Here is a 19,386-nt window from a genome sequence, read left to right as displayed (position 1 = left end):
CCATGGCAACCTGGGAGTTCTGGCACTGCCCAGCAGCCATCACTGAGGCCAGGCCGGCAGCGGAGGATGGGGGGGCTCCCTGTAGAGGGGAGGATGCCCCTCCCTTCGCCAGGGCGGGAACCGCAGGGCGTCTGGCTCAGGTGCTGCCTGCTTGGCTCCTGCTCTCTGCCCTGGCAGCAGCTGCTCGGAGAGTCCCATGCAATGCTGGGGGCGGCCCAGGGGCTGGAGCAGTAACTAGTGACCACAGCTTCCTCTCCCTACCCCACACAGCTCTCAGCCCCACTGCGAGGCCACAGGGTGACATGGGGCAGCAGCAATCCCAGCATCCCTGGGGTGGGGAAGGGGCCAGGACACCCCCTACCTCTCTCGCAGTACGGCTGCCCCTCCTCCATGTAGAAGGCGCGGTTGCGGATGGGAGTTCTGCAGGCAGCGCAGGTGAAGCACTGCACGTGCCACGTCATCTTCAGCGCATGCATGATCTCCTGGGAAAGGGAACGGCACCATCAGCCAGACCTCCCGCTGGGCTGCCCCCGAGCCCCCCCCCCACACACACACACCCAGCCCCCGCCCCAGAGCACCGCACCGCCCGGCCCCCGCCAGTCCTGCCCCCCGCTGGGCTGCCCCAGACCCCGCACTGCCTGGCCCCTGCCCCAGGGCCCGGCCCCCACCCTGCCCCAGGGCCCCACGCCCGCCCAGGCTGCTGGACGCCCCCTAGCTGCCGGGGACCGGACCGGGGCCCCAAGGGGGGAGGGCTCCACGCAGACAGACTCACCCCACCAATCTTCTTCTTGCACTTGGCACAGCTGGGGGCGTAGCGCATGTCGTAGCACTTGGGGCAGAAGACCGAGCCCTTCTCCTCAAAGAAGCCCCCCTCGTCCAGCACCTTCCTGCACTGGCAGCACATGAACTCCTCCGGGTGGTAGTAATGCCCCAGGGCCACCAGGTAGCGTCCCCTAGAGGCGGGGCAGGGGAGGAGTGAGCATGGCTGAGCGCTACGTGAGCCAGCTGCCCCCACAGCCCAGCCCAGCGGGTTCATTCCTCCCTCAGGAAGCGGGAGCTGCCAGGCCACTCCCAGGTGACCAGCAGCCCCTGCACATGGCGGAGGGGCCCCGCGCCACTCACCTGATGACCTTGTTGCACTGGTAGCAGATGGGGGTTTTGCTGGTGCCCTCGGGGGGCTGCTGCGCGGCCTGGACGATGGAGCTGCGGTTCTGCATGGGCGTGGGCATGGCCGGCTGGCTGTGTTTGCTCAGGACGGTGCTGGTCTTGTCGGGCGCATAGCGCTCCGCAAAGGAAGGATCCACAGCCCAAGGGGGGCGGCTGGCAGGGCCCGGAGCAGCTGGGGGCCTGGGAGCTGCAGAACCTGTAACAGTCCCCAGAGGGATTCCCAGGTGATACAGCTGCGCTCGGCTAGCCTGGGGCAGAGCGTGGAAACAGGCACCTCAGCCCCACCCCTCAAGGGGCTGGCAGAGAAGGATCAGCCCCTAGCCTGGCCCAGGCCCCCAGCATGCACCCACTGCGGGCACCAAGGCCTCACTCTGCCCCACAGCCACAAGAGACGGCGCCATGCAGTGCCCATGCCCAGCACCCCCTGCTTACCGTGATCCGGCTCCACCTTCAGCGCTGCCACCGCAGACGGGTCCAGCCCAGACACCTGGCTACAGAACAGCCAATTAATGCAGTTGCCAGCTGGCCACCCCCCACCCACAGGCCTGGATGGGGCAGGAGCCCAGGGCCTGGCGCTCTCCTACCCCAACAGGGGCTCAGGCCAGGCAGCCACCCCCCTCCTGCTGTGCGGCAGCACCCCCTGGTGGCTGGTTTGGTTCATCAGTGACCCAATATCGCAGAGCTGGGGGCACTTCCTGCTCTCAGGCCCAAGGCGCGGAGCCTGCAGAACTGACCCTGGAAGGCTGGTGCCCTGAGCAGCCACGCGGAGTCCCCACGGTTGTGAGAGGACAAGCTGCCCGCTCACTGTGGGGATCAAACCCCCCGCACCCCCATTACACTCACTCACCCTGGGGTAACATGGCCCAGTCCCACCTCCTCACAGGCCCTGCTGCTCCAATGGGTCTGGAGAAGCTGCCCACTCACTGCTCTACCCATTAGGCCCAGCCCCCCCACAAGGGGTTTTTCTTGGACTCTGGTTTCTTCCTCCCTGTTGTCAAACCCAGCATCCCCTGTCCACAGGGAAGGGGTCCCATGAGGGGCCTGACAGCCCCTGACCCCAGGCACCCAGCTGGCAGGATGCCTGACAGGACAGAGCCGCTGGCTGCAGCCCTGCTGGGAGATGCTAGCGGTGAGGGGAGGCACCAGCCCGCCTCCAGCAAGGGATGAGCAGAACGCACAGGCCCTTCCAGGCAGCAGGGGGGCAGAGAGCTTGCCCCCAGCTCACGACAGTTCGGCCTTGCAGCTCTCAGCCTAGGCCTGGGGAAGGTGACAGGACGGGGTTGGGGGGGGGACTCAAAGCCACCCCTTCCTCATCTCTCACCCCAGAGCCTCTCCAGCCAGCTCACACGGGCCAATCCCCAGTCCCAGGGACAGCTGGGTACAGCCCCTCCCTGAGACAGCACTGGCTGCTGGAGCTGTGCCTGACAGACCAGGAGTGGAACGGGCAGGAGCCTGCAGCAATACCCACCCGTTGGGGACCTGTGCCAGCAGCCCAGAGGAGTCAATAGACAGCACCCTACGCAAGCCCCAGGGTGCACTGGAGCTGGGCTTGCTGCAGGGCAGGGGCCAGCACAAGGGGGAAAGGCTGCCAGGCTCTACACACAGCAGAGCAGAGAGGTTCCCCCCAGCTGCTGCAGCTCAGCCCGAGGGGCGCAGCATTATGCTGGGCTACGGGGCCCAGGGCGCCCCAGGCACCCCTGCAGAGCTGGCAGCTAGTGCCCTAGCCAGCCCCTCCTGCCAGCAATGACGACTAGGAGCCAGTTACGAGAACAGGAATCTTTATTGTGCTACAGAAGGGTCCAGCGAGCAGCTGTGCTGGGCAGACCCAGGGCCCAGCCCACTCCCCAACACTCGGCCCACCGAGAGCACAGGTCACATCACATCAGCCCTTGGGGCGCACTGCGAGCCCATCACGGCAAGGCAATGGGCTCAGAGGGGCCCGCCCCACGGCACAGAACCCAGCAGCCTGGGCTCGCTCCCAGAGCCCTTCGCCACCCACCAGGTCACCTCTGCTGGGCCAGGCAGGTGGACGTTCAGTCTAGACCCACCCTCCAGCCTAAGGTCCCCGTCTAGTCTGGGTAAGTGAGGAGACAGCCCCAAGGAGGCGCTGGGTGCAAGCCAGGCCCTCACATGATGAGCACAGCCAGAGGGCATCTGGGAACAGCAGCCACTCAGCCTGGGCAGCTCATGGGAACAGGACGCAGCTGGCCCCAGTGCCACAGGCCCCCCGTGGGAACACAGGCCCAGAGGACACTCCAGGCAGCAGTCCCAGCTCCCACTTGCCCAAGGTTTACCCTGGGCAGAGCGAGGGCAGTGTAGCCACCCCAGGGGGCTCGGGCTCTTGGGGAAGCCTAGCGTGACAGGGCAAGGACACGCAGCAGTGGAGTCCCTCTGCTCCCCTGGGGTCTGAGGCCAGGGCCCCGGTGCTGACAGCCTCCATCCCAGCCTGCTCTGTGCCACACAATGCGTCCTGCCCAGGGCCGGCCCCTCCCCAGCCCAGGCAGAGCAGACCGCACGGCGCAAGGCGCTCCCAGCTGGGTACATTTAGGAGCCAGGCGGATGCCCCTCCCCAGGCGAAGGCATGTGATGTGGCCGCGCCAGCCCGGGGCGGAGAGGTGCAGGCTCCCAGCACAAGGCCAGGCCCTGCTCAGGATTTCACGTTCAGAGAGACGGCGGAGCGCTGGTGGTGCCAGTCACGCAGGCCAGTGTAGCGAGGGCTCTGAAGCTCAGTGACAAACTTTTCTCTGAAAGGAAGGAAGGAAGGAAGGAAGGAAGGAGACGGACAGAGATGGGGAGGGAGGAGGAGAGGTTAGCGCCAGAGGGAGGAAGAGGCTCCATTGGCAGAAATCAGGACAAGAAAGAGCAGCCACATGACATCATGCAACCAACCGGGGAGGGTGAGCGCCAGGACCCCTGACCAGCCCCTCCAGCAGAGGCTAAAGGCAGCACGAGGGCCTGTGAGATGGCAAGGCCAGGCGAGGGGCCTGCCAGCAGGGAGGCCGGTTTAGCCTCAAGGCCAGGAGTGGCAGAGTCCAGGGCAGCAGGGACAACCCCCAGACAGGCACCCATGCGGTAACCCGAGTGCCCACAGCCCTTACCTGGCTTTTCTAACATGCTCATCATCTGGATCTTGCACTGAGATCAGCAGGAGAGAAGAGACAGAGAGAAAAAGTCATGGTTGGACACCCCCCGAGGGGGAAAGGAGGAAGCCCACAAGCACCAACCCTCGGCCCCAACAACCGGCTCCCGCCGAGCCCGCGGGCCACTCCTGCCCCAGCCAGCTGCGCGGCGAGGGCTAGACTGAGGCAATACAAGGCGTCCGGAGTCAGCCAGACTCCGTGAGCAGAAGGGACTGGTCTGGGGCAGGCCCACAGGTGGAAGGCACCTGGCACACTGCTGGGAGCCTGCCCGCCAAGGGCAGCCCATCCCACACAGCTGCCCAAGAGCCGTCTGCACTCAGCTCTGCAGGGAGACTGGCTACTCCGTACCCTGCAGGCCACCAGCCAGCCCCCGGCAAAGAAGGGTGCCAGGCCTGACCAGTACCGTCAGAGCAGGGCTGCCAGCCAACCCAGGCCTGGCGTCCCATCAGCCTGCACGTGCCAGGACCCAGAGAGAGGCACTTACTGAACTCTGTGCCCGTGAGGTGGGCCAGGATGCGGAAGGAGCGGGACTGGGTTGTGCCAGTGCGAGGCTGCCAGTCCTCCGTATCCTCAATCAGCCGCTTTTTGCTGGAGTCATTGGGCAGGCCGGTGGGGGGGCTCATTAGCCGCAGAGCGTGCCTGTGCGCAGACAGAAGGGCAGGGCGCTCAGCCAGCACGCACAGCACACCCCTCGTCACACAGGACAGGGAGGGCCTGCCAGCAGAACCCCGAGTCCCCCTCCCCCGCTGCAACCCACAACAGGGTCTGGGCAGCCCACCCCCATGGGGCACATCACTCGGACACAAGCCAAACACCCCCCCCTTTCCCACGGGTGTCCCCTCACTGGCTGGGCAGCCCGCTGACACCTTCCCTCAGGGGCAAGCAGCTTGGGGCCCAGTAACAACAGCACAACATGCCAATGAGCAACAGACACTGAATCCCCCCCCCTTACTCATCCTCCATGTAGGAGCGGCCCAGGTCTCCACGGGGCTGAGTTTTCCCCTCTGGCGGGCTGGGGCCGGCACCGACCCTGGGGCCAGGAGAGAGGCAACAAGAGCACGGGTGAGTCAGGTGAAAATCCCAGCCCCCGCGCGACCAGGGAAAGGTCTCTGCTGGCAGTGGAGCCCCGTGCTGGGCCATGACCTCTCCAGGCACAGGCTGCTCCACCGCCCGCAGGTTACAAAGCACGTGCCTGGGCAAGGGACACCCTCCCACAGCCACTGGCCAGTGGCACCCAGCTGCTCTCTGCAGACACCCACCCTGGCTGCGGAGGGGTGGAGCAGCATCAGGGTCCTGAAGCCCCCTCCCCTGTAACTGCCCCAGCCAGGCCCTGCCCGGAGTCAGCACCATGCTCCCAGAGGAGGCAGCTGCTCCCCACTCAAGGTCAAAGCCAGGGAGGGGCAGCAGGCCAAGCCCAGGCAGCCTGTGAGTGCTGGGTCGGGACGTTCCCCTTAGCTTTAATTTGCTGCCCCCAGCAATCAGACTAGTCCTGAAATCTCCTCCCTTGGGCAAGGAGCGACCCCCTTGGCCAGGAACCCTCCCTCTGCACAGGGCCACCACCCAGCCATACCCCAGCATGGCACTTGGGGAGGGGACCAGACAGATACAGGGGTCGGCTCTAGGGGACACAGAGGCTATAGATCCCGCCCCTCCCTGAGCAGAGAGGAGGGACGCAGCAAGGCAGCAGGATGGTTCTAGAGACCAGAGGGGGGTGGGTACCAGCCCAGCGACCCAGGGGAGGGGAGGGGAGGGGATGCGAAGAAGAGGAAAAAGGCTTACTGACTTGTCAAGGTTCTGCACCTGCAGAGTTGCGGGAGGAGAGAAGGAGAAGAGGAAAGGAGGGAAGAGAGAGATTAGCCCCACTGCACCCACAAGAGACACTTGCAGAGCGAGACTGAGAAAGGCCCAACCCTCCCTACACCCAGCTCTCACTCGGACCCCACCTGGGCGGCTCTGGCTGCCATCTGCCGGGCCGGAGGAGAGGGTGCCCCAGAGCACAGAGTCAGCAACAGATCACAGCACATCGCCCACTACAGACCAGACCTGGCCAGGAGTTCTCTGGGGCACCAAGTTCAAGGGCTGGGTCAGGGCTCGGGAGTGGCTGGCCGCCCAGCTCTCTGCAGCCAAGCGCCAGGCTCCCGGTGGAGCATGGGAAAGGATCCCAGCTTGGCGAAGTAACTGCACAGTGCAGAGATGAGGGCACCAGTTCACAGGCCACACGCAGGAACTCCAGAGCTCCCCACACCAGCTCTGGCAGCTCAGCTCAACCCTGGGGGACCCTGCTGCACCCCCACCCTCAGCATGCCCAGGAGAGCCAGGCCAGGCACATGCTGGTGGAGGCGGCACAAAAGGAGCCCCCAGCTCAACAGAACAGCCTGCGGCTCCGCTGCACAGCCACTGCCCTCCCCAGATGGGCAGGAGACCCCACGCCCAGGGAGTCCCAGGTACCCTGCCAGCAGCTGGCCAGGCGCAGGGGGCACCAGCAATAGCCAGTCAGCTGGCAGGAAGGCTCCGGGCTGGGCTTTGCTGAACATGCCCTGGCTCCTCGGAGAGTCTGGCAGCCAGAGCCCCATGGCCCCCCCGGAAGAGAACCCTGCCCACGGCAGGAAGGGGAGAGGGAGGAGCGCAGGGCCAGCGAGGCAGGTCGGCCAGTCTGTGTGAACAAGGTGTGCGAAGGGGGCGGCTGCTTTTTTGCACTGCAATACCAGAACCAGCCACCAGGGGTCACTGAAACACCAGCCATGTAGATGCTGCCCACAGCTGTGGGTGCTGCTCCCCAGAGGGGGCGCCAGCCCAGGCCCTGCCAGCGAGCGGCCCTGGCTCGCGGGGGCTCATGGCATGCACACGAGACATCCAACATGCAGGGTGCAGCACGGCCAGACGCAGGCAGGGCCTCAGGGTGGGAGCGACCAGGCCCAGCCTGCAGAGCAGGGTCCAAGCCCAGCCGGCCAGTCTGCAGTGCAGTGCAGTGCGACGGACAGCAACATACCCATTGTGCTGGGGGGTGCAGGCGGGGGCCGTGTACATCACAGGTTTCGTCACCAGCCCAGGCAGCGAGTTGGGCGCGGGGCTGGCCCCGAAGGGCCGGGCCGTTTTGTTGAGGGTGGTGCTAGGAACGAAGTTATATTTCAGGGGCTGAGAGCAGGGGAATGACTCCTGAGCGGGAGACAAAACACAGCACACAGGCTTGCACATCAGGCAGCATGCGAGGAGCACCTGGCAGCCCCAGGCAGTGCCCAAGAGCAGGGGCATCCCGTGGGGCAGCCATGCTAGAAAGCCAGGCCCATGCCTGGCCTCACAGGGGTGTCCAAGGGGGACAGCCTCTGGCACCTTGGAGAGCACTCTGGGGTGGCACTCAGCCACCAGCTGCTTCTGGGCTCTAGCCGGTGCTGCTGTGTGCCCGCCTGGCGCCCAGCAAGAGGCACAGAACAGCACCATGCACTGGGGATGAAGGGAAGCCGTGAGCCCAGGAACTAGGTCTGGGGGCACAATAGCGAATTAGTGACAAAGAGGAGACACCTGGCCAAACGCACTCGGATGCAGGCCCCGCGGGACAGGCAGACTGCTGATGCGCTGCACTATACCACCTGCCCACACCATGCACCGGTGGCCTGCCCCACAGCCCAGTGCCAGGGAAACTCCAAGGCAGTGAACAAATACTGAAGGCGGGAGGCAGCTTCACGGCTGGGTCCAGCCCTGCCCGGCCCCTCATCGGGACAGCGCTTTGAGCAAGCCCCTGCAAGAGGAGAGCAAAGCCCTGGTTCCCAGCAGGATCTGCGCTGGGAGGCACATGGCCAGGCACCTAGCTCCCTGTGGGACGCCCATTGGCCTGCTGCAGAGGGCCCTTTGGAGGGAGGGGTCAGAGGTCACAGTGCCCCGTTACACCCCTCCTACATTCTGGGGTGGAGTGACTGGCATCTGCCCTGACCCACAGCCAACCCCAGCACCTGGTGCCCTCCAAGAGCAGCCCGGGGCTAATTCCGGAGCCTCCAGAAAAGGGCCCAGAGACAAGTTCTGCTGTCAAAGCAACGGGGACCCCCAGCCCTACGCGCCACGGGGCAGAGCTGGTGCCCACAGCCTCAGGGATAAGAGCAACACATACCTTGTGTGGCTTCCCCAGGAGGCACTGGACTCTGCAGGAGAACAGATGGAGCTGAGGTGAATAGACCAGACCAGTCTCAGGCTGGGCTCTTCCCCCTCCCCGACCCAGGCCCAGGCTGACCCCTCTGCCAAACCAAGCACTGGCTCTTTATGGGCTCTGTGGGGCGGGACACAAACCTGTAGGCTCCGAGAGAGGCAGCCCACCCCCGCAGAGTGGGGCATGGGCATCAGAACTGGGTGCAGGGGCTAAGGAGGGGACCATGCGTGGGCGGTGGGGGTCCCTGTCCCAGGTGAGAGCAGCGCGGGCGTTACCTGCTCAGGCTGAGGGAAAGCTGGTCTCCGCAGGCGCGGATCTTGTTCTGCGCTTCGATGTGAGTCATGCTACTGGTGTTCTCCCCATCGATGCTCAGCACCCAGTCGCCCACTCCCACGCCGGCCTGGGCTGCCTTGCCACCAGGGGTCAGCTGCAGGGCAGAGCCAGAGAGTCAATCACATGGCACAAGCTCCCCAGGAATGATGGGAGCTGCTGGGAGGGGTGGCAAGAGCCCCCGCACACCCTGCCCTGGGCCGACGAGCCAGAGCCGCTCCCTGGAGCAGGACAGTGCAGGAAGGAGGCTGCTAAGGACACAGGCGCTCAGGGATGCTGTGCTGCAGGGAGAGGAGAGCGGAGCCACACGCAGCCCTCGCGGGTGCTAGGGGCGCTGTGCTTCAGGAGTCCTGTCTTTCAGCTACGGCCAACCCTGAGCATGCCTGAGCCAGGGGCCCTACGGCGCCAGAGGAGGGCGGTCAACTCCAGAGCCAGCCAGGGCCAGCCTCCCCAAACTCCTCCAGCTGGACACAACGCTCAATCTCCAGGCCTACGGGGGCCTGGCTGTGCACTAACAGCTGCTGTCTTCCACCCCAGAGCTGGGGATGTTTTGGGGCTGGGTAACAGGTATGCATCTGGGCTGGGGAGACCTCTGCTTTCGCAGCCAGCCCCAGGCCCCCTGCACCATGTTGGGAGATGCCCATCTGCCAACACCCCCCAATCAGGTGCAGTGCCGCTTGGTCTCCTGGCCCTGCCCTCACTGCCAATGCGTAGGTCTTGAGTGGGCTCCTTCCCCTGCCCCCAATGTAACCTCCACACTGAGCAGGGCAACGCCTATCGCTAGGGAAGCTGCAGCGCTGGGATTGGGCAAGGCAGGGCCCTGGATCCAGCTTCTGCTTGGGATCTGGAATTGAGGCCCAGGGAGATGAGCTTTCTGCACTGAGCTCCGCACTCCTGAGAAGGCAGCAGAGCGGCTGTAGCAGCCTCGCTCCCGGGGACCCGGGTTGGAAATGGAGCGCCAAGGCAGCTCTGAAGTCTGTGCTCCCACTGCTCTGAGCATCTCCGCTAGCAGGCCTTGATCCTCCCCTGGAAATAGCTGCAAGTTCCAGCTCCGGCAGCCGCATGCGGCCTCACAGCAAGCATAGATCCAGGCACTCGCTGCACTGACGACATGTTTGCAGCACAACCCTGGGGGCTTTAAGACCCCTTTGCAAGTCACCGTTCACGAAACCATCCATCCTCTGGAACACGAGTACAATGACCCCCCCCCCTCCCCTCCCCCAGTGTGAGGGGTTTAAGGCTGCAGGATGTTGTCTGACCCAGAGACCTCAGACGGACAGAACGAGCCACATCTGCAATGCCTGGGTTCAGCTGGTCGGTTTGGGGGAGGGTGTACACAACCCAGTGCAGATGTGAGCTGCACCCTGTGGGTGAGACCCCAGCTACCCACAGGAAAAGCCAGGCCCCAGTGTCCGTGCCTTTGAGGTTCAGGAACAAGTGGAGGGGCAGGGAGAGAAGCACTAGCGGCCCTCGTGCCGGCTCCGCTCGCAGGGACAGCGAGGCAGCGCAGTTCCAGGTCTGCATTAGCTCTGGCACACAGCAGGGGAGGGGGGCCGCAGAGGGGCTGAGGCATCGCCTGCACCAGTGACCCCGGGGCAGGCTGCCCCTTCCCCTGCGGGAGCCGCTCCTGGCTCCGCTGCTAGCTCCCAGCGCCACCTGCTGACACGAGGAGGGGAGTTTGCTAGGCAGGCCAGGGCAGCACTCATCACCCACCCCACACAAGGAACAGGCAGGCCACAGAACCAATTCTAGGGGCTCAGTCGCTTCCAGCCGCTTCCGCCAGGCTGTTCTCCCCTCCTCTACCACCCATGGCTTGTAGGCAGGGCCAGGGCAGGAGGGGGCACGCACCTTCTCCAGCTGGTGCCAGCTGCAGGGCCCCAAGCTCCCAGGGCAGAAGTTGGGGGCAGGGCTTGCCGGAGAAACCAGGCGCCTGGTATTTACACTCCCCTCCCCCAGGCCCACTGGCGCCGTGCAGCCCCACAGCAAGGGCCCAAGCCCCCGGCCAAGGAACTGGCCCCAGCGTGGGCAGGAATTGCACTAGCACACCAGGGTCCCTGGGGAGAGCCAGGGAAGTGAGTCAGAGCCTTCCCTAACGCAGCCCATGTGTCACTCGCTCCGCCTTAGACCTGCAAACCACAGGCATTTCCTAGGCTGCGTCTGGGCGGGAGGTGCCTGAGCAGACCCCAGGAAGCGCTCCTCTCCTGCTACGCGGAGCCCATTCCTCTTCCTCCGGCAGCAGGCAGAGACGTTACCTCATCCCCAGCCCGGGGCAGGGAGACATTAACCCTGCTTCAGTGCCGGCAACATTTCTTCTGCTCCCAGCCCTGCACAGGGCCCGGTGAGCAGCCAGGCCTCATGCACAGGGGCACCCAGAACCAGCCAGGCTGCAGTCACACAAATCCCCAAAAGTAGGGCCCTGGGTCAGCCCCCCTCAGCGTCCAGAGCTGGGGCACGCCGCTCAGCGGACACCGCTAAAGCAGGCCCCACTCTCTCCCTGCCCCAGAGACCGTGGGGCAGTCAGGTGCAGGCACAAGCGGCTCTGAAAGGCACTGTGGCAATGAGATGAAGCATCAGTGCATGAGCAGGCGGCCAAAGCCACACCCTGTCGCCTCAGCTGCCTGGATGGGCAGGGAAGACTCCACCTGCCAGCTGCAGGGTGCCAGGAGCAGGTGCACAGCACTTGCCATGCCCTTCCACCCCCGTGTGACCCCATCACAGCTCCAGGATGCTGGCATGGAGACAAGTGGTGATACACGGCCTGGAGCCACTCCTGCTCCTCTGGGCTGGGACGCTCATGGGCCCTGCATTAGGACCAAATATTTCCTCACATCCAGCGCAACATGAGCATAAGAGGGCATGGCACCAGGAGCCCAGCTGAGTCGAGGGCTGGAAAATCCCAGCTGCCGACCAGACAGACACCTCCTTGCCCTCTCTGCACAGGGCCTTGGGGGCCAGTCACTGCACAGCACCACATGCTGACACAGCCATGTGCTGTACTGGACACCAGGCCTGGCCTGAGCAGGGGGTCCAGACCCCAGCCCCATTCCCTTGCTGCCATGAGTCAGCCTTGGGTGTCGCTGGTGTTAGCAGTGGGATGTCAGTGCAGATGAGCCCCAGGGGACTGGCAGCACTGGCCCCACACCGTGCCGCCTGGCTGCAGCAGCGGGAGAAGTCTTCAGAAGGAGGGCACCCTGGGGGAAGGCGTGTCCCAGCCCAGCAGGAGCTGCCTCGGCTGGGCCCTCTCCTCAGGCACGTCTGGTGAAGTGGCTAGAAAGCATCAGCCCAACCCTGGACAAGCTGGTTACAGGGCCGCCCACCAGCACACTGGGGTCCCCACTGGCAGCACCAGCCATTCTCCCTTCCCAACCCCCACTCAGCTCTCCAGCTGCTGCCTCAGCCCATGGGGGAGCTTGGGAGAGACCCTTGCAGGGCTTTGGAAAACAGATGCCCTCACGGGCCAGGACTGCCAAGGACCCTGCTGGGCAACATGGGCACAAGCCTGCACTTGCTGAGAGCCAAGCAGCTGCCAGGCACAGGAGAAGGGTCTCCCACAGTGCCCAGGAGAGCAGCGGGTTCCAGGGCTGGGCTGGCTCAGGGAGAGCATCGCCCAGGCTGTGCTAGGGAGGTGGAAGGTCCCTGCTCCTGCTGAGTGGCGTGCAATCTAGCCAGAACCCTCCCCCATTACACACAGAGCTCCCACCTCCCCAGGCCAGGCAGGAAGTTTGCAGCAAGCTGTGCTGGAGGGGCCATGGCTAGGGGACGCCCTGGTAGCCGGGCCTGGCCCTCTGTCCAGACTACGAAGCTGGGGGAAGGCTGAGTCTTCCATTTCCTGCCGAGTGGGTGAGCTCCCCAACATGGCTGCACTCCCCATGCCGCCAGCCCCTCCCTTCCCCAGGCAGGGGGCCCATTCAGCACATGCTGAGCACCCAGGGTGCTTTGCGCCTGCAGCCACGGCCAGCTCTGCCCACAGGGGGCAGACACCTGAGCTGGCCACGTGCACCTGTGTTCTGAGTGAGCCACTGGGGGGTGGAGGAGTCCAGGGATTCCCCCCACTTGGCTCTCCAGCCCAGGGGACTCTCTTGGGTCATGGGACTGTGGTGCCAGGAGTGTCCTGAGGCCCTGGCACACCCACCCTGCTGACAGCAAGGGCATATTTTTATCCTTTCTGTACCTGACCTCAGCATTTCTCCTTCACTGCCTGGGAACAGCTGAGACCGCCAGGCCTGAGTCCCCCACCTGCTTCCTTCTCTCACCCACCATGGTGTGCGCGCACACACACACACACACACACACACACGGGTCTGAGGACGCTCTGCCTGTTGAGCCGCAGGCAGCTCCTCCAGCCCCTCACCTCAGGCACCCACAGGCCTGCCTTGAGGGAGGAGGAGGTAGGCGTGCAGTGTGAGCACCCTGTAAGCATGGGGCCACCAGGCAGAGCCCTGGCTGTGACCCAGTTATTGCTGCCTCCCATGTCAGCAAAGTTGCCCACAGCCAGCCTGAGGGGAAGCCAGAGCTCCTGCTCGTTAACTGGGAAGCATAACAAGCCATCCACCTCCTCCCTGCAGCACTAAAGCCCATCAAACAAGTGCTCAGCTCCCCATTCCCCTCCCCCAGTCTCTCCCCTTCAGCATTGACCCGGCAGTCCCCAGGGGTGGGGGGCAGGAGAGGCAGCACCCACCTCCCTTCATGCCAGAGCTACGTGCCTCCAGCTGCCCCAGTGCAGCGGCCGTGCTCCAGAGCCCACCCACTGCAAGGAGAGAAGTCAGCCCAGGCAAGGCCCTCAAGGAGCCTGTCTACAGGTGAGTCAGTGAGCCCAGACAGGCCTCGAACCCCAGGCCACTGGAGGCCTCATGGCCAACGGGGATGAGTGTTCTCTGGTCCCTACCGGCTGGGCCGTCAGCTCCCCCAGTGCAACTTCTCCAGCCCCCGCCCCAGGGCTGCACCCCACCAACACCACGCACTGTGCGGGGATGGTGAATGGCTGCTCTGCTGCCCAGATTCCCGCAGGGACTGCACCATGCCTGGGGAGTCACTGCGCTGGCAGGGCACTGGCTCTGTTACAGGCTGCCTGCGAAGGGCAACAGGCTGCCAGGTGGGAGAAGCAGGAATGCTGGCTCACCTGGTCACAGAACCCAGGGGAAACAGGGACAGGGCATCAGCAAGAGAGCAGCACCCAGTGAGCCCCAGGGAGAAAGCAGAGCTTCTTGCTGCATGGGCCATGGATGGCTCCAAGGGGCCCCCCAACACAAGGCACACCAGCCCCTCAGCAGAGGGTGGGATAAGGGGGTCATGCTTCTCCACAAGAGGTGGAAAAATTCCCCCTGGCCCAGGAGCACCAGGCCTGGCTACAGGCAAGGGGTGCTCTGAAGGATGGGGCACACGGGTGGGTCGCTGGCAGGCAGCACTGAGGGGCCAAGGAAGTACCTGGGCACTGCAGAGCAAGGCAGGGCGCCATTAGGCAAACTGCTCGAGGCTCAGCTTCAGCCTCGCTGCCAAGCCAAGCGAGGGAGCTGGTCTGGACAGGGCCCGTCAGCGCCAGTGGAGGCCGCCTCTTGGGCCAGCTGGCAGCCAGTGAGCAGGGGCAGGGCATGGGGTGGTACAGACACTACAGCCTCGAGGACGAGGAGCAGGGATGTTTCCGGAGAAGGGGTGAGAAGACAACAGCAAATCCACTCGCCAGGACACTGACACCTAGCAACCAACAACCCAGAGGGAGATGGACTCCCTCCTCCCCCACACCCCCCCAGTTTGAGATCAGAGGACTGGAGGGGTGTGAGACGGCAGATGGGGGGGTTGCTGGAAGGAGTCAGGGCTCTCCCTCCATCTGATCTCCTTGGTCAGACCCCAGCTCAGACAGACGGAGCTTGAACCCAGGGGTTCCCTTTAGCTTGGCTGGGCTCTGGGCTGGCCAGACTGGACTCTGCTTTACCCTTCATGTCTCTGGACTCTCCTAAGGGCTTCCTAGGCTGTGTCCAGTTAAACCCGCCAGTTGTGAGAGTGCTGTGTGCGCATCGCTGCCAATGCCGGGCGAGGTGCATTAATCCAGACGAGCAGGCAAATCTCCCCAGGGTCTGTCTCAGCTGGACATGCTGCCCAGAGCGCACAGTGCAAAGCAGTGCACCCCCAGCCCGCGGGGGAAGTTTGCCAAAGACAGTGTCTGGGCCTCAGCACCTGGCCTGGGATTAACATGTCCCTGAAGGAAGCTGCACCTCCATCAGGGCCACACTCTCCAGGGCTCATAACCCAAACCCTAGGGCTGGCTGACCGCAAGCCAGGAACTGGCCTCCAAGCTGGCCGGAAGAGATCCCTGCAGCTTTGCCTTTGTGGCCCTCTGGCCCCTTGGAACAGCAGGGACTCATGTCAGGCAGCGCTGCTCAGGAAACCCCCCTCCCCCAGGCGTGCAGAGGAGCTGAGTGTAGGGCCCAGAGTGGTGCTGGCTAGCACAGCCCTGCGCCGCCCTCCTCAGCACTTCCCATGCAGGGCCCCTTGGAGCAGACGGGGAGCCGGGTGGGGAGGGGGCTCTGGCTCCAGGAAGCAGCAGCTAGGCTCTCTGCAGACCCCTCTGCCTAGACAGGCCCTGGTGCGCGCAGGCAGCTAGCCAAGAGACATTGTCTAGAACACGAGTTGAGGCTGTCTCTGCAAGGAGCCTACCGAGCACCCGCAGGGGCCAGTGGGCTGCAGGCAAGCACCCCACAGGGCTGGGGCAGCACAGAGACAGTCAGAGCCCCCTCCTCACCCTCACCGCAGGCTCACTGCTGTGCACATGGGCTGCCTGACGTACGGCCGCAGCATGCAGGAGGGAGCCCTCACAGAGCCTGCTCCTGCCTCCAGCTTGTTGGGAAAGTCTCCATCCGCCAGCATCACAGCACGGACACTCCACATTCCAAGGCTTATAAGGCAATTCCACACCGAGGGCCTTCTGCCAACAATCCAGTGACAGGTTCACGAGCGCCCTGTGCCCAGGCAGGACTGGGACCCCGTGGGGGGCAGCTTGCAAGGCCATGGAACCCCTCCCCACCCAGAGGCAGGGCCTGGCCCCAAGAGCCTTGAATGGCAAGGCCAGGCTGCAGTTGCTGTGAATCGGTGCCTAGCAGTACCAGCTCCCTGTACTGCTCCGTGCCAGCCTGGGCCACAGGGGAGCGCAGTCCTTGGCTTCCTCATGGCTGCCAACAAAACAGGGTGGGATGGGGGCACCTGGCCACTAGGAACAGCACCAATACCCAAAGGGGTTTCCTCCAGATACTGCCACCCTGATGCCAGCACAGCTGCTCCCCGCAATGGCTCTAAGGCAGAGCCCATGGCTCGAGAGGGGTGGTCTCACCCACCTCCGAGGTCACCAGCAGCACACCTACCCCCAGTCCAGCCCTATGTTACTGAGACAGCCCTCCTGCACAGCACCCAACGCTGCAGGGTACAGATTCAGAGCTAGGGGCTGGCAGAGGGGACCCAGGGCAGACTGCAGAATGAGACTGCCAAGAGCCAGGAGTGGAGGTGGCTCTGCAGGATGGTCCCCAGGAAGAAGTATCCGAGAACAAACAGGCACAGCGCCCTACAGCAGCTTATCTCAAGGCCTGGGCCAGCCCCAGGCTGTGGGGAGCCCTGCCCCAGGAGCAGAGCCCAACCCCACAGGGCTGGCACACAGCACAGCCCCTGAGCAGAACGGCAGGTGACAGTTCATCCCACAGCAGCACCCTGCCCCTGAGCTCCAGGCTGGCCCAGCTGGGAGCCACTGACTCACTTCCGAGCAGGAAGGCAGCCCCACTTTCTACGGGCAGCAGCAAGACAGACCTCACCATCAGCCTGACCTGGAAACCACCATACCAAGACCCTGACCCACTGGCAGGATGCCCAGCATCCCTGCTCTTGTTGAGGACAGCAGAACCTAGACACGATGGGAAGAGACCAGGCGAAGGGCTCCAGGAGGGGAGCTGCCCCTTCCCCCACCAGACAGATGGGAGCAGGTCTGGGAGAAGAGCCTTGTCCTGACAATGGCCAACCAGCCCCTCCACACAGCGCAGATGGCACCTCCTACTTCCACAGCTCCCTTGTGCCCAGGGCCCTTCACTGGCGGCACATCCCCGGCCCCCAGTGTGACACAGGAGAAGGGCATCCCTCTGCCCCCCATTGCTCAGGGGGCATTTGTTAGATGGAGGCACCTTGATGCAGGGACCTCAGCTTATCTTGGGCAATGCAGCCAAATACCGCAGCAGCGCCCCCCCAACAGCTCCGGGTAGGGGGAGAGGGAAGCCACAGCATGGCTGGTGCAGAGGTTGTCTGCCACAGTTCTTACCCTGGAGATGGAGAGGGGCATGTTGAAGTCCTTGCCCCCCTGCAGCCTGAACCCCCAGGGCGCCGGCCCATCCAGCATCACTTTATAGGAGTCCATGCTGCTCATTTCTGAAGAGAGAAGAGAAGATTCAGGCATAGGAGGAGCAAGGAGAGGAGAGCAGAGAAGGGGGGCAGGGCGCTCTCTCCTGGGGACCAGCCCCAACTACCTACTGACATTCTGCCCCCATGGCTACTCCTGGGGAGCACGGGCAAGATTCCCCAGTGACACTGCTAGAGAAGATCCCAAGCTCACTCAATCCATCGCAGGGAGAGGATCCAACCCTCCCCCAGCACTCGGCCCAGAGTCCGAGGGCACCCCCGCCCCGTCACAGGCAGGCACTGAGCAGGTTGTGCATCCAGCCACACACCCCTGCAGCGAGCACACAGCTGCAAAGCCACTGTCCCTGCAGCCAGGTGCCCATGGTACTCACCAAGCCACAGGCTACTCAGGACTCGGGCAGTGACAGCAGCATTTGGAAACCCTTTGGTTGGGCAAGTCAGCACTGCCAGGGGGCCTGCTTGACACCCACTAGCCCCAATGCTGAGGTCAGGCAGACACGGGGGGAGACAGACTTCACCCCAACAGCCAGCTGAGAAGAGCAATCCCGTATGCCAGTGTGCACAGGGACAGCCTTTCCCTGCACAGCTGCCAGCCAGGGGTCCAGGACCAGCCCCAACCCTGCTCAATTCCAGGAGTCACCACCAACCTCATCCGACAGGAGCTGGAGCAAGGCCTCTGGCCTCTCCTCTCCCTCCAAACCCAGGGAGAGGGACTCAGCCCCCAAATCTAGCTCCACACCCCCGCGGGTAGGTGGTGGGCAGGATCCTGCTGCTCTCCCCAGCAGCTTGCAGGCTATATAAGGCATGTAAGATGACACCGGCATGTTCCTCTGGCTGCTCATCCGGGCTGGGAGCTGGGCGGGATACTCCAGAGCGACTGCATATCAGACATTCCCTGCGCTGGCCCATAAAACACGCACACAAAACCAGCACTCTGGGCTGGGATCCCTCATCCCCCACAGGAGCTGCCTTGGGACAGCACAGTAGCCACCTGTGCTCAGACCCGATCTGCTCCCCCCACTCCAGAGACCCCCTCGCCAGCAGGCCCCACTTCCTTCCCCTCCAAGGTGTCCAGCTGCAGCTTAAAACCCATCTCCAGGGGACTGGGAGAGGAATGTGCAGGGTTAGGAAGAGGTGGGGAGACTGAACCCTCCCCCCCTGCCTGGGCTGAGCCGAGCCGACAGGACAACATGCCTGAGCGGGGCCCTTTGCCACAGGCTGCAGCAGGAGTCTTGGCTCTGTGCTCCGGGATCTGTGTGGAGGATGTGATGGGGGGGGATGTCCCTGCCGCACTGGAAGAGCTGCACAGCCGTTCCCAGCCCCCCACCCCTGTACTGAAGCTAACACCTCGCACTGCCAGCTAGGGCAGCACCCCCACACAACCAGAGCTACCCACTGCCCACTACCACCAGGCAGGCCCTTGACATGCAGATCCGAGTGAGGGCTTCCTGCAGGACTCCAATGGCATCTGGTTCACTGGGTCAGGCAGGCTGGGAGAAGGGCACAGGCCTGTTCAGATGCCCCCGTGACAGGCAGCAGCCAAACCCCCGAGCCACACACAGTCGGGGCAAGAGCCAGACAGCACACGGGAAAGGAGAAAAGGCTCCTTCGCTGTAACTAGTGTCGGCCGCAGGGCCAGGGACGGAGGCAGGTAGAGACAAGGGCGCAGAAGGGGGGCAGCGCGCCTGGCGCCTCGGAACCGCCCATGGGGACCAGGGTCTGCGCTAGTGACCGGCTCCTCCGGGCACTGCCAGCGGGGGGGGCAGGCATGGGATGGCCCGGGGGGGGGGGGGGGGGGGGCGGGGGGGCGGGCCCGGCGTGCAGGCGGGGGGGGGGGCGGGGGGGGCGGCGGGGGGGGGGGCGGCCCAGGACCGGCGGCAGGTCCAGCGGAGCCCCGCAGGCTGTTTGCACAACCCCGTCCCAGCCCAGCCCAGCCGGGGCGGTTAGTCACCGCGCTGCCAGACGCGCTGGACTCGGGCCACAGCCGCCGGTTTGGGAGGAGAAAAGCCTGTTCCCGGGTAGCCCGGCGAGCCGCCGGGCGGGGAGACGCCTTCAAGGGGGGGAAGCCGGGCCGGCTCCGGCTCTCCTTCCCACCCCCCCCGCCGCCCCTGCCGCCCCCCTCCGCACCCCACCCCCCGCCTGGGGCAGCTCCAGGAAGAGCCCCCCCGCGCCCCGGCTCCGCCCCCCCCCGGCGGCCCAGCCCCGGGAAGAGCGCCCCCCCGC

General features: G+C 64.6%; 1 protein-coding gene across 10 annotated transcripts in view; it reads right to left on the bottom strand.

The window, feature by feature from the left end:
* PDLIM7 (PDZ and LIM domain 7) overlaps positions 1-17,777 on the bottom strand; it is a 19,354-nt gene extending 1,577 nt beyond the window's left edge. Inside the window, exons 1-13 of one of the 10 annotated variants that reach the window (XM_029913407.1) lie at positions 17,535-17,774; positions 17,066-17,172; positions 8,721-8,872; positions 8,410-8,440; positions 7,297-7,463; positions 6,087-6,107; positions 5,260-5,337; positions 4,792-4,946; positions 4,266-4,302; positions 1,600-1,658; positions 1,123-1,363; positions 773-953; positions 362-482 (exon numbers count right to left, since the gene is read on the bottom strand). In XM_029913407.1, coding sequence (XP_029769267.1) covers positions 362-482; positions 773-953; positions 1,123-1,363; positions 1,600-1,658; positions 4,266-4,302; positions 4,792-4,946; positions 5,260-5,337; positions 6,087-6,107; positions 7,297-7,463; positions 8,410-8,440; positions 8,721-8,872; positions 17,066-17,170 — 1,348 coding nt within the window. In that variant the 5' untranslated portion in view covers positions 17,171-17,172; positions 17,535-17,774. Of the gene's footprint in view, positions 1-361; positions 483-772; positions 954-1,122; positions 1,364-1,599; positions 1,659-2,997; positions 3,912-4,265; positions 4,303-4,791; positions 4,947-5,259; positions 6,108-7,296; positions 7,464-8,409; positions 8,441-8,720; positions 8,873-17,065; positions 17,173-17,534 lie in introns of those variants that run through there. The other 9 variants (XM_026659444.2, XM_026659439.2, XM_026659447.2 and 6 more) reach the window with 9 other exon arrangements.
* Positions 17,778-19,386: the final 1,609 nt, after the last annotated feature.

Source organism: Terrapene carolina, unplaced genomic scaffold, assembly GCF_002925995.2.
Source record: "Terrapene carolina triunguis isolate 2854851 unplaced genomic scaffold, T_m_triunguis-2.0 Scaffold629, whole genome shotgun sequence".
NCBI classification, from domain to species: domain Eukaryota; kingdom Metazoa; phylum Chordata; order Testudines; family Emydidae; genus Terrapene; species Terrapene triunguis.
Note: the sequence above shows the minus strand (reverse complement) of the source record. Positions and strands in the feature narration are given on the sequence as shown.